Here is a 14,740-nt window from a genome sequence, read left to right on the forward strand (position 1 = left end):
AAAATCAATATAAGAAACCCCCCTCCCCCAAGGCTGAAGGCATATGTTCTTCTCCCTCCATCCCTCCATCTTTTCCCTTTCTCTTCCACTTTTCCCCTCCCTGTTTCTGTCCCTTTCTTTCTCTCTCCCTCCCTCACTCGCTTCTTCTTATGCATTTTCTCCCTTCTCCCTCCTCAGCCTTTCCTCATTTTCTCCCTTCTTTCTTGTAGTGAGTGTTTGCTGAGGCTCCAGTTGCCTGACACTATGTTGAAGACACAAAAGGGGCAAGACCTAATCCTGCCTCCACAGAGTTTACTTCCAAATGGAGACATTTCTGTTTTCCAACCTTGCTTGCATAACTCTCATAAAATAATCATGATATGCACACACCAGAGCCCGAAAGGCATCTCTAGCCCCGTACTTACAGCTATGGAAAACCGCTGAATGCTTTCATTCTTACAGTCCTGGATGACCTCATTCAGCCGGTGGTTGTCATGGGATTCTCCATCCGTCACAATTACCATGACTTTTTTAACCCCTCTTCGGGCACCCCGGGCTTCAGTGAAAGCCTCTTTCCTGAAATAATCACAGACAAAAGAGGAGCAATTCAAACATCAGCCCAAGTTTAGGCAAAGTGATCAACAAAATGAAAACATTGCCAGCTCCAGGGAGCCCATTAACATTGACTCCCATTGTTCAAGCCAGGAGCCATGATGCTCATTGTTTGTAATAGGTTAAGATTTATTCCAGATGATGGAGAGGTTACCATTTTGCTAATCACCATTTATCCCTTGTGGGATATTTTGTTTATCCAAAAGGCAGCAGTCTTTCATTCTTTGGAAATTTCAAAGGGAAGGTATTGACTGGAGCATACAGAAGGTTTAGAGAAGGTCAGATTTTAAATATTCTCCCAGACCCACCTTTCTCTGTAAACACACCTTGTCTCACTTGACAGTCCTCTTTCTGTCTGCTTTTGGCAGAAGCTTTTGCTTTAGCTCTCACTTCCCACACCTAGTCTGACATTAATGGAAGAGTGTAGCCATCTTCTGAGCTACTGAGTGGGTGTGGAAGAAAACGGAGTATCTACATGGCTGTGAGTGCTTGAGAGTGCGCTTGGATATGGGGTAAAATTTAGACATAGGAATTAGACTGCAGATGGCTGTGGTCTGAGTCAGTGACAGAGTCGGGTTCATGGAGCAAGAAGGGTTTGGCTAGCTATGAAAGGTTTGGTCTGAATTAAGTTTGAGGACAAAGGCTGCTGGGGATGAGGTAGGAGGAGGTGGTATGGAGAGAAAGGAAACATTGCACTAACTTCAAAAAAGGAATTTTGATTTAATTCAACAAGTATTTATGGAAAGGGATGGAAGATAGGGGAAACTGACAATTTTTGTTTGTTTTGTATCTTCTGCGTGCACACACACACACACACACACAGAGGCACATTTTTCCCTTTATTAATTTCTTTTACTCACTTCACGTTCCCCTCCAGAGTCTTGCACAAGAAGAGTACACTTTACTTAGGATTAAAACAATGAATGGATTTCATATAATATTTTTTTTTAGATTTTGGTATAAAATGTACCAATCATTGTACTGAATAGTCTATTTAAATATTTTACTTTGGTCAAAAGAAAATAAGAAAACAACAGAAAGATAAATATTTTACTTTGGTCATGAGGACAAACAGCTGCAGTTTGGAATACACCAAAGAAACACCTCTTGTTTTAACCTCCCAATGGTTTGCCACGGTAAACATTAGTTCTACTGTAGATATACAGTAAATGCACGGTAGCGGGTATCTTGTGAGGAGGGAGAGAGGATTCTGGTGATGTGAGCAAAACAATTTCATCTGTGCTTGTTTTCCCTTTAAAAGGACTTACAGCAAATATGACAAGATGTTAAGAACTGGTGATTTTGTTTGACGTGTACATAGGATTTTGTTGTACTATTTTTTTTAATTTTCAATTTTTCCTACAATTTTCAAAAGAGAAAAAGAAGCTATTTTTTTTTTTTTTTAGTACTGACCACTGGGGAATTGTGTATCTCTGCCCTCTATACCAGACAAACAGATTTTTTACTTCTTTCTATGTACAAAGGTGAAAATAGATGTTAAAGTCTAGTCTTTAAATGAAATCTGGACATGGATATGATGAGATAGCAATCCTTTTTACAATTCTGATTCCTTTCAGCCAGTGTCCCCAGCCTCGAGGATCAAATGCCTGATGATACGAGGTGGAGCTAATATAATAACAGAAATCAGGTGTACGATAAATGTAATGCACTTGAGGGATCCTGAAACCATCCTCCTCCTGCCCAGTCTGTGGAAAAATTGTTTTCCACAAAACCAGTCCCTGGTGCTGAAAAGGTTGGGGACCATTATCTTAGAAGATTGCCAAAATCTCCTGACTCTCTTGAAGATCAAGGCCATAATTGAATGAACATCAGCTGAAGGCGATGATTAAAAGACGTTCCTTAAAGAAAATCGGGTAGCTGTGAAACCAGGACTGGCTTTCTATGGGTAGCACTGGCAGAGCTCATGTGTGTACCCTTTATGTTTCAAATATCTCCTGCAAATTGTGTTTGATCCCCATTTACCACCATCCATTTTCTCTCTTTAAAATAAGCACTGACCAGTCTGCATGGCTTTATACATTAATATACCCCAGGAGAATCCCTTTCTTTGGGACAGGAGAATCCAGGTTTTATGAGTAAATAATGTGAAGCAACGAAAAGAAAGACAATTTGGGGTAGGGATAAGGGGACACAAAAATATGTTTAACTAGGAAACACTGAAAATGAAAGTAAGGATTCTAAATATTTAGAAATACTGTTTGAACTGATCCTGCCTGAAAGGAATAAAGAACAATTAAACATGCAAAACTATTGTATAAGAAGAGTACTTAGCAATATCATGATGGAGTTTTATTTATATACAAAACTCAATAAACTCTATGTCCCACAGCTAGACCCTCTGTGAAAACACAGAGGCAAAAGCCATATAGGGACATGGTATTCACAGTGGTATTTATGCAAGAGCAAATGCAGTCAGAATATTTCATCAGTGAGTTTTCAAAGATGAATATTCATTCTTAAGTGGTTGCCTTTGGAGGACACAGCTCCCTACAGGCTCAGAGTTTCAAAGAACACTTTGATTTACTTTGAATGTACAGCCACATTTAGTCAATTATTTAAGAATGTGCATTCAGCACACCTAAACATGTGCACTTCTGTGCATGCAAACTGGCGTCCTATGGACAGGTAAATGTAAAATTACCCCATCTGTTTGTGCTTATTTTTCTCAAGGGCCCCATATTAACTATAACCACATGCTTTTCTAACATTTATAAGTCTGAAGCGGAACATGAAAGTTAAAATTTTTGAAGATCCAATCCAGTCTTTGGAGTATCCATATTAACCATTTTAGCCCTCTTAGAACATGGATCTTAACTGGCAGGTGGAATGAGAGGACGGGCTTTTCAGAGGCGGGTGAGAGTCCAGAAGCTGAAGGCTCTTAAGAGAAGGATCCTTAACATTAGTCATAGTGCTCATTAGATTTCCTGTGCTTTTGGTACTGTTTAGTTTTTGTTCAGAAGCTTTCATGGTGATTAAGAGGGAGAAATAAGCAAAAGAGCTGAGTGGGATCAGGAAAAATACAGAAAAGAGGATGCTCTACTCTGTAAGGAAAGGACAGTTCTGTAGATCCTTGTAGAATGCAGCTCAGCCAGAATGGATTATGTGCACTCCATGGAGGAGACTGCAGAAGGGAGGAAAGGAGGAATGTCAATTAGAGGGAATTTGGGGAAAGTGAGGAAGAAAAAGAGAGGGTACCAATGATGAAATCCTTTCCCCTTTTCAACCTTTTCACTGAAAATGTTTCAAATAAGACGTTTAATTTGCCTTCTTAAAAACACTTATTTGAGAACTTCAACAACCCTACATCTGTAAATTTAAATCTGTGAAATGCTGTAAAATTATAGATGTATTATGGTATATACATATACTGAATAGAAGTGGATTAATTTAATCCATTTTTTATACCGAGATTACTAGAAGCTGAAAACAGAGAATAAAGGGAAAAGATATTATCTAATATTACATCTTGGTCCCCAAGAATGTGATGCTGTAGACCACGTGATTTTTTGGACTGGTTCTGCATCAATCAAAGTCTTGGAGTAAAAGGAAATATAAGAAGAATGGTGAGATTGTAAAATAGAAAATTTGATCCTATAATTATTAGCTAATCAGTTGAATCTGATTTCAACAAGGTGGCTTTAAATATTACTAAGGTATTAATAATTGTTCCATTAATACTCCAAAGCACTAGACTGTAAGCAGTTATTTTTGCACAGTCTTTTACTTTGGCTTATTATTATTATTTTTTAATCTATATACCTTGCTGTGGGCTTTCCAGGTGGTGCTAGTGGTAAAGAATCCGCCTGCAATGCAGGAGACCTGAGAGTAGGGTTCAATCCCTGAGATCTGGTTGGGAAGATCCCCTGAAGGAAATGGCACCCCACTCCAGTATTCTTGCCTGGAGAATCCCACAGACAGAGGAGCCTGGCAGGCTACAGTCAGCAAATAGTTGGACACAACTGAGTGTCTGAACACACATACCTTGCTGTGTCTATTCCAAGGGCTGTCATGGTCTGCCGGCCACCTCTCTGGACTATTTTTTTCGCTGCAACAAGCACCTCTTCTGTTGATGAGTACTTATTGAGGTTGAACTCATGAGTTACATTTTCTCCATACTGTACAATTCCAACCTGAAATACCAAGTCACTGTGTTATCCATCTAGCTGACTTTCATTTTAATTGTCTTCAGTTTAAACACATGGATCAAATGTAATAATACAAGTTAGTCTTTCCAAAGGGTTTAAAACTCTACCAATACACAAATCCTTCTACTTTGACAGCAGTAATCATTGCTATTTGTGAATATTCATATCCCAAAGGACACAAATGAGAGTGCTTTAATAAACCTGTCAAATGATTGGTTTCTCTCTTCAACAGTGTTTACTGAACGACTCTGGCAGGCTTTGGGATTGAACATGAAACTGACATGGTCTCTGCCTTCATGGAGCTTCTAAACTATAGGGAGAGAGAGAGATTAAACACAAGAATTATTCAAAAACAGGTTCAACTGCAAACTGTGAAAAAGGCTGTACTAACAGAAAAGCTATTACTGGCAAGTATAACCTAGAAGCGTAATTTAAAATGGGGGCTCAGGGAAGCCCTTTCAGAAGTGATTTTTGAGGCTTAAAAGATATGTGCTAGGAGGGTGGAGGCCCATCCTGGATGGCAAGTGTGAGGGTGGATGGGGTCCACACTAAAGGAACTGCGCCTGTGAAGAAACTGAGATGGCAAAGAGGTAGATGCTCTGAGAACAGAAATAAAGCCAATGAGTCTGGACCAAGCTGGGAGGAAAGAGGGGAGCAAGATGAAGTTGGACGAATGATCAGGGATGTTTTTGGCAAGGACACGTGTGTGCTTCCTGTTTCAAGTAGCTCAGCTATAGCTTCATGGCTCCTAAACTAGCCCTTCCCTTTCTTGTTCCCTGTCTTCTCTCTCTCTTACTGCCATACTCCTTTCATTCCTTCTTTCCCACAGGTGGGTAGTGCAAGCAGCTAACTGCAAAGCCAGCATGAAGTAAAAAGACTGAAGGTTAAGCGCAACTGATTCACTTCCCCTTGCCCATTTTCTTAATCCTTTTTCTGCACCCTCCTTTGAAGGTTGGTGTGAACCAAATAAACTAACCTATATCAAGAACTGTGCCTGAAGTTACTCTTTGTTTAACCTTCCTACCCCCAAATTATGGACTCAGAGAATTCTTTACCCAAAGGACTGTCTTTTCCTGAAAATAATTTTTTTTTTTTTAATTTTTGACTGTGCTGGGTCTTCATTGCTGCAAGGGCTTTTCTCTAGTTGTGATAGGCGCGGGTTACTCTTCATTGAGGTGTGCGGGCTTATAATGGTGGCTTCTCCTGTTGAGGAGCACAGGCTCTAGGGTGTGTGGGCTTCAGTAGCTGCAGCTCCCAGGCTCCAGAGCACAGGCTCAATGGATGTGGAACATGAGTCTCGTTGCTCTGCTGTATGTGGAATCATCCTGGATCAGGGATGGAACCCACCTCTTCTATATTGGCGGGTGGGTTCTTTACCACTGAGCCACCAGCCTTTGAATAGATTTTAAATTACTTTCCCAATGACCCTAACAGCTTTTAACCAGGAATCCAGGGAAATACTGAATAATTACTAAGGAAAACCATGTAGGTTTGCCATTGTCTTTGTGTGTATAAATGCTCAGTGTAAATAAAAGTAAAGTTATTTTGTTATTTAGATATAATCATTGTGCCTAATTTATGGCCCCATGGTGAACAGAAGGTATTGAAAAGTACCAGGATTTAGTTGGGCAGTGCTGTGTTGCTATAGAAGTTAATGGCTCATCCATTCAGGGCGTCTTACAGAGCTGCTTTTGTTTTTACTTCTCTTTGTTTAGATTTGATTAAGCAGGAGACTAAAGAACTTTGAAAACTGTCACTCCTGTTATTATTCTTAGATATTTTACTACTTGGATGACTCTATCAAACACCCTAGTCTCTTATTTATTTGACTTCCTTGGCTTTAGTAATCTTTTCCTCTAGCTCACCTATGTCATCTGCTTCCAAGGTCTTCGCCTTGACCTTGTCATCTGGAAAAATTGCAGCACCTCAATCTCAATGTCAAGTGTTCTTCTCTCTGACCATTAACTTTGGCTTATTTACCTGGTATATCTAATTCATCAATTCCTTGACCACATTAAGACTTCCAATTAATTCATATGTTACTTTTCTTTTTTTTGTATCCAACCTAGATTCCATGATCCATCACCATAATCATTTACTTGCAAACATTTATCTCCTTTAACCTCTTTTCCCCTGCATTAACTAATTTGGCTAACTTCCAACTGTGGTTAAGTCCAAATATCTCCTCTGTGAGTGATCCTATGACACTGAATGCTGTTAGGCAAAAACCACATACCTCGCAGACTGGTTTCACTTTAAAGTTTTGCTCATGAATCCCAAATGAGGTTGCACACAGCACTGCCCAACAATCCTAGTACTTTTTAATAGTGAGTGTGCTCCCTTCAGTCAAATTCTGGTGATAAGATGCTAACTCCTCAGGAAAAAGACGGCATCTCCTTTACACATGGGGAGGAGTTCACGTGAGAAGAGAAGGAAATCATACCAAATAATAAGGCTGCTTTATGATGTAACATTTTACATTTACAACACACTTTTCATATCTTAGAGAACATACTATAAACTGTTGGATTATTAGGGAGAATTGGGAAAATATAACATCTTGGTAAGTCAGATATCAATGTTTTATGTCTTATATCTATCATATCTATCTATCGATCTCTGTCTACTTAACATATATCTCACTTTTATAAGCTCATTCTTTTGTAAATGTTGGGATATAAGAGAACTCGTAAAGGCTCATTCCCTCACCCTTTGAGTACACTTTGCTTCTCACAGCTGTACCCGAGGCTTTCATCAGATGACTGTCCTTGGAATGCTAGAGCTGCTTTGCCCCAAAGGTTCCAAGAGTCAGCAGTGTCTGGACTTTTCTCCCTCCTCATCCCTTGCCCTGCTCCACAGGCAAGGCCTGAGTGCAGCCAATGCAGGATCGGCCCCTTGACTTAACCTGGAGCCCCTTCCAGACCCAGCTGAGGCCTCAGCTTCACCTGAAGCCACATGCTTGCTTGCCCTCCACGGCTGCTCTGTTTTGCTCCCCCAAATCACCTCCTATTTTCTTTTGGAAGCACTTCCTTTGTAAACTGCTATCACTTGACTCCTGCTCGCAGAGTTTGCGTCTGGGCGATTGGATCTAAGGCAGTTATTATCTACACTTCTGCATTCTTTCTTCAGCCCTGGCCAGACATCACTGACTGTCTTGAACCTGGACCATGGCAATCATGATCTCTGCACTGCTGATCTCCTTCCCTCCATTTCCACTGTCTTCGAATCCTTCTACATAGTGATAGTAGATAAACTGTATTAAGAGTCTGCTTCTATCACATGCTTTCCTTATTAAAAAACTCCAATAACTCTTCATTGCCTACATCAATGACTTTGAAATATACTTTAAAAGAGAACTGTAATTCTAATTAAAATAGAAAATAGATACAACTTCAAGCTGTTTCTTGAAATACTAGGCCTATAGGTTAAAATTCAGTTTTCCACCCCCTGAGTTTCAGCCACCCAACCATCTGGCCTTACCTTCTCTCATCATCCTCATCTTCAGGACTCTACCCAGACCAAATGCCCTTTCTTATCCCTGCAACTAAGCTAAGTCCTACCCATTTGGTAAGATTCAAGTTTCACTTTCTATGCAACTTTGTCCACCAAGTTGCCAATAGAGTCCATAGTGATCTTCCCTTTCTCCAAACTCCGAAGCAAACTTGTCTGTGCTGCTCCTGTGAGCACTGCATTCTTCTCAGCTTTTGTACACATGCTTTATCTCTCAACGACATTATAAGTTCGGAAGGGGCAGGCGGGGGTAAAGAGCAGGACTGCATCATAGCTGTTGGTATTCGCTTATCCTGGACCACTATTTTGCTTTGCTTACAGTTGACCCTCATGCATTCTTACTAGATGAGTGTACCACTTCACACAGGCAAGTAGAAAACTGAGATAGGAGGGAAATAATGATAAGCAGAAAAAGAGAGATATGAAGAAGCGTGGGAAATTAGAAGAGTGGGCAGTGGGAACTCACATCTCAGGAGAATGACATTCAGTGTAGGTCCCTGGCTGACACAGGGGTTCTTATTTTCTTAGGAATCAGACAGAATAAGGTTTCTGCTGTGTTTTCCTCAGAAAAGGGTGCCATTTATTAATTTTCATCACAGGAAAATAGTCACATCACTAAACGTACGTAATGCTTTGTGTGAGACTCACTTTAATAGGAGCAATTTAAGTCCCAGCTTAGTTTATAAATTTAATGCAGGTGAAACAGATCTGTGCTAGCATAATGGGTAGATGTGCATATATAACCAAGTCAAATAAATATGAGAATTAAATAATGAGAGAAAAAGTGATGAACACACATGGTGAGGGAATGAATAGAAGAGAGAATCACAAGCACATTTATTGTCTCACAGGTCAGCCCTCAGGGAGGAAGGAGGATCCAGCTTCCTAAACAAGTTGCCCAGGTCAAGAACAGACAGCTAGTTATAAAAGTAGAATGGGAGAAAGCAAAGCAGTCTTGAGCCTGGAAAATCTGTCAAGGATGATCATTAAAGACATTTAAATCATTTCAGAAATTGAGAAAAAGATAAAAAAAACCAATAGTCATCATATTTGACTTGAAGCAGCCAATTGTATTGGAATGGTACAAAGACCCAGAGGGTGGAGCTAAGCAGAGAACTGGAGAGGAGTAGTAAAGAGAGAATGATTCTAGGCATTCTTACTAAACGAAAAAATGTAGGCAGAGATAGCAGCTAAAAGGCACAACTGGGTTAGCTGTGGGCCTTCTTTAAGGGAGAATGGGAAGAGTAGCTTATGGCATCAGTATAAGATAAGTGGGTGAAGATAGTAAAATTAGACTCTTTTTAAAAAAGATTTTTGATATGGACCATTTTTAAAGTCTTTATTGAATCTGTTACAACATTGCCCTGTTTTCTGTGAGGTTCTTTTTTGGCTGCTAGGTATGGCGGATCTTAGGTCCCCACTAAGGGATCAAACCCACACCCCCTGCATTGGAAGGTGAAGTTTTAACCACTGGACTGCCAGGGAAGCCCCAAAAATAGTGAGAGATGAGTAACAATAGAGGAACAGTTACTGTTCAGAGACAACTGTCAGGGACACATTTAGCTCCTGGGGAAATATAGTTTGAACTTTTTGATTAAGTAGTTATAATTGCAAGCTGATTCATTATAGCATAAACTAGGCACACAACTGGCTGAGAATCCTGCTACATGAGGAAGAGGAACACTTAGGACCTCCCACTTCAGCATAAATTTTACATTCATGTTTCAGATAAACCCCAAACTGATGTCTCCTTACCCTCCTTTTCCAGGGAATACTAACTTTCTAAGTTGCTAGGTATAATTTTTTTTAAAGTCCATAATCACACACTTTCAGAAAGCAATCATTAAAACAAAGTTTAACAGTTTTTCTGTCTGTCTGCCTCCCTCTGTTGTAAGTAAAAAAGGCCACACATTTCAAATAATACAAAAGAGCAAGGCTTTCCCTTACTCCTGAATTGCTCTGCACTGACTCAAAAGTGGATTACTCTGAAAGTGCTCTCAGAGTCTTTAATATGAAAATAGGCATTGTGAATCACAAATTGGAAGACCTGATGTATTTTATTATTAATTAAGGGAATTTATTTTTTATGTGGAACATGTTCCACACCTCAAACAGCATAGCTTGGAAAATATGATTTTATTCAAATTGTGAGTTACCTGCTTATAAAGATCAATTCATTGTTCTGCTTCATTCATGCCTGTTATATTTATGTCACACTGTCATGGATTGCTTCCCCGGTGGTGCTAGCAGTAAGGAACTCACCTGCCAATGCAGGTAGACATAAGAGATGCAGGTTCAATCCCTGGGTTGGGAAGATCCCCTGGAGAAGGAGATGGCAACCCACTCCAGTATTCTTGCCTGGGAAATTCCATGGGCAGAGGAGCTTGGTGGGCCACAGTCCATGGGGTCACAAAGAGTTGGACACGACTGAAGTGACTTGGCAAACAGTCATGCATTGCAGTTTTCCAAATATAGGCCTTGACTTTAAGTTGGAAGTTTTTCAGGATTAGGGACAAAGTTTTAGAGTCTGTTATTTATATTGCTATACACCTAGCATAATACTTGATCAATAAGATACTTTGTAAATATCTGCTGAATTAAAATGAATTATCCAAATGGCTTCCTTTCTTTTTAAGAGTAAAGCAAGGAGGGAAGTGAATGTGAGGAATATGGAAGGAATGATGCTGTTAGAAATCACAAAAATTACTATTTTTTTTTCCTCATAAAAGGTCACAAAAGAATGACAAGAGAGTTTAAGAAAGAGACATGTTTAAAGTAGTTATTATATATACTGCTTCAAGGAGTTATGAAGGAATGGAATTATCGCCTTCTTTAGAATTCTACCATGACTTTGTATTGTTAAGTTAGAGTTGTAACACCAGTGCCTAAATTGTAATGCCCAGCATGAGTTTAGTTTCTGGGCTTTCATTCAACAGTTAATACTATCCAATCAATGGCCTCTTTAGGGGAATAATGACAGGGAAGCACCATAAAGTTTTCTGTGTGTTTGTAGGATGTACAACTGCTTTACATAATAAGTCCTCAGTCTTTGGGTCTGGTCATTTTATGTTTTTTTTACCGAACTACAGTGCAAAAGCCCTGCCTTACAACACGCTGCTGCTGCTGCTAAGTCACTTCAGTTGTGTCCGACTCTGTGCGACCCCATAGACGGCAGCCCACCAGGCTCCACCATCTCTGGGATTCTCCAGGCAAGAGCACTGGAGTGGGTTGCCATTTCCTTCTCCAGTGCATGAAAGTGAAAAGTGAAAGTGAAGTCGCTCAGTCATGTCCGACTCTTAGCGACCCCATGGACTGCAGCCTACCAGGCTCCTCCGTCCATGGGATTTTCCAGGCAAGAGTACTGGAGTGGGGTGCCATTGCCTTCTCCTTACAACATGCTTCTACTGTAATTAATTAGAGTATGAATTCAAGTTAACTGTCAACACAAACCATTCTGAGACCATGTTAACTGAAACTGGGCTTAACCTTTGTCTCTACGGAGAGGCATATGAACAGGACTGGCTCACAGGTAAATGAAATGTATTCTCAGAAACACAATAAAGTTGGTATACGATAGGTCTTTAGTTGGTCTCTTGCTTGACGGAAGGTGATGCAATGAAATTGACTCATACTCAAAAATATGAGGCTGGAAGGTGTTAAGAGGGGGAAGACTATGGGAGAAATTGAGACCAGAAGTGAATGGGGCTACATGTGTTGAACACCTGAAAAGAAAAGCCTAAAATACAATGTTCAAAGAATATTCAAACTATCACACAATTGTACTCATTTCACATGATAGCAAAGTAATGCTCAAAATTCTCCAAGCCAGGCTTCAACAGTATGTGAACCAAGAACTCCTAGATATTCAAGCTGGATTTAGAAAAGGCAGAGGAACCAGAGATCAAATTGCCAACATTCACTGGATCATTGAAAAAGCAAGAGAATTCCAGAAAAACATCTGCTTCATTGACTATGCAAAAGCCTTATACTGTGTGGATCACAACAAACTTTGGAAAATTCTTAAAGAGATGGGAATACCAGACCACCTTACCTACTTCCTGAGAAACCTGTATGCAGGACAAAAAGCAACAGTTAGAATCAGACATGGAACACCAATAGACTGGTTCCAAATTGGGAAAGGAGTATGTCAAGGCTGTATATTGTCACTCTGTTTATTTAACTTATATGCAGAGTACATCATGCAAAATACTGGGCTGGATGAAGCAAAGCTGGAATCAAGACTGCAGGGAGAAATATCAATAACCTCAGATATGCAGATAACACCACCCTTATAGCAGAAAGTGAAGAAGAACTAAAGAGCCTCTTGATGAAAGTGAAAAAGGAGAGATAAAAAGCTGGCTTAAAACTGAATATTCAAAAAACAAAGATCATGGCATCTGGTCCCATCACTTCATGGCAAATAGATGGGAAAACAATGGAAACACTGACAGACTTTATTTTCTTGGGCTCAAAAATCACTGCAGATGGCAACTGCAGCCATGAAATTAAAAGACGCTTGCTCCTTGGAAGAAAAGCTATGACCAACCTAGACAGCATATTAAAAAAGAGAGACATTACTTTGCCAACAAAGGCCCATCTAGTCAAAGCTATGGTTTTCCCAGTAGTCATGTATGAATGTGAGAGTTGGACCATGAAGAAAGTTGAGTGCCGAAGAACTGATGCTTTTGAACTGTGGTATTGGAGAAGACTCTTGAGAGTTCCTTGGACAGCAAGGAGATCATACCAGTCAATCCTAAAGGAAATCAGTCCTAAATATTCATTGGAAGGACTGATGCTGAAGCTGAAGTTCCAATACTTTGGCCACCTAATGCAAAGAGTGACTCATAGAAAAGACCCTGATGCTGGGAAAGGTTGAAGGCAGGAGGAGAAGGGGATGACAGAGGATGAGATGGTTGGATGGCATCACCGACTCAATGAACATGAGTTTGAGCAAGCTCTGGGAGATGGTGAAGACAGGGTAGCCTGGCGTGCTGCAGTCCATGGGGTCACAAAAAGTTGGACATGACTGAGCATCTGAACAACAACAAAAACATAATATAGAGAAGTGTCTTGGCAGGGGAGAGTCCCCACAATCAAGTTTCTTCTAGCTCGATGACTTCATGAAGCTGAGTGGGAGAGTGAGAAATGGTGGTCACTACAATAATGATTTTTAACACAAAGAGAAATTTAAAAATTCCAGAAATTACATTTTTCCAACATAAATGACTTGCCTCCTATTTGCTAGGCAACACACAAACTCTGAACTGTATTCTATAAATAGAAGGATTAACGCACAACACTGTCATTGTGGAATTCACATTCCACCAGGAGAGATGGAATCATGAAACAAAAAGCAATGCTTCTGAGTGATGAGAGCAGTTGATTAATGGTGCGCAAATGCTGTGGGGATGTGTAGGGGAAGGGACTTTTTGGGGGAATAGCCATCGGGAAAGTCATATTTGAATTGAGTCTCAGAAGTTCGCCTAGCACGTGGGGACTGGGGTGGAGAAGGGCTTTCCAGGCAGAGAGAATCCTGTGAACACAGAGCAATGTGTTTAGGGAAGGCCAAGGCAGGAGTGACTGCAGGGCAAGAAGAGAAGGAGGCAGTGCACAGCAATAGGTGACAGGTGATTTATAATTCACTGGAGAGCTTGAGTATTATTCAGCAGACAGAGATAGGAGATTTTTATCCAGGGAAATGTCATGATCTGAACTTTACATGGGAAGAGTAATTCAGATGAGTGATGGATGGAGATAGGGGACAACAGAGACAAGGAGGCTAGAGAAGGAGATTCACCTCATTCACCACACAACCTGATAGACCAGGGTTTGGCTGCACGCCTCAGACAGCCTTCTCAGACCTCAAAACAATGCATCAGCCCTCAGATTTAAGGCTCCTAGGAAATGGCCATAAAATGTGTAGTAAAAAGAAAGATAAATAATATTCCTAAAATTTAATTAATTTCCCCCTTTCATTTTGCCTGGTTTAATGTCATGCTACACTCTTGATGGGAACAATCTAGACATTGTTCCATTAGTATATTTCACTTTTATATCAAGCCTCACAATTTACTGGTTTTATTTAGGGTAATGCACTTGTATATGGCATATTTATATCATTCTCATTTATTATTAAAAGCCATGTTATGTTTAGGTATTGAGGATCAATAAGACCTCCATAATGTTTATACCATCATATCTTTTATTGCAAGCTCAGAGTGAGTGCTTCAGGTTTGTTTTTATAGGTGGTTTTTTAAAAGGTGATTTTATAGCCTTTACTCTGTCTTGGATAAAAATTTGGTTTGCAAAAGTTCCTTGACTATGTTTGCAAAAGTCTTAATGGGACCACACAGAGACACGGGAGAAATTTTGAGTAAGTATTTAGGGTTGATGTTTTTGTCATTTGCATTGTATTTTCCTAATGTATACTAATTGTCATATGGAAACTTTAACACAAGTTTTAAAATTTATTT

The 14,740-nt window shown here is 40.0% G+C and overlaps 1 protein-coding gene across 1 annotated transcript in view; it reads right to left on the reverse strand.

Annotated features, from left to right (window-relative positions):
* The window catches only part of ITGA1 (integrin subunit alpha 1), a 167,258-nt gene that overhangs the window by 69,915 nt on the left and 82,603 nt on the right, over positions 1–14,740 (reverse strand). The window contains exons 7-8 of the mRNA XM_025270534.2: positions 4,594–4,742; positions 405–555 (exon numbers count right to left, since the gene is read on the reverse strand). Of these exons, the coding sequence (XP_025126319.2) occupies positions 405–555; positions 4,594–4,742 (300 nt within the window). The remainder of the gene's footprint in view (positions 1–404; positions 556–4,593; positions 4,743–14,740) is intronic.

The sequence above is a fragment of the Bubalus bubalis genome, chromosome 19 (assembly GCF_019923935.1).
Source record: "Bubalus bubalis isolate 160015118507 breed Murrah chromosome 19, NDDB_SH_1, whole genome shotgun sequence".
NCBI lineage: Eukaryota > Metazoa > Chordata > Mammalia > Artiodactyla > Bovidae > Bubalus > Bubalus bubalis.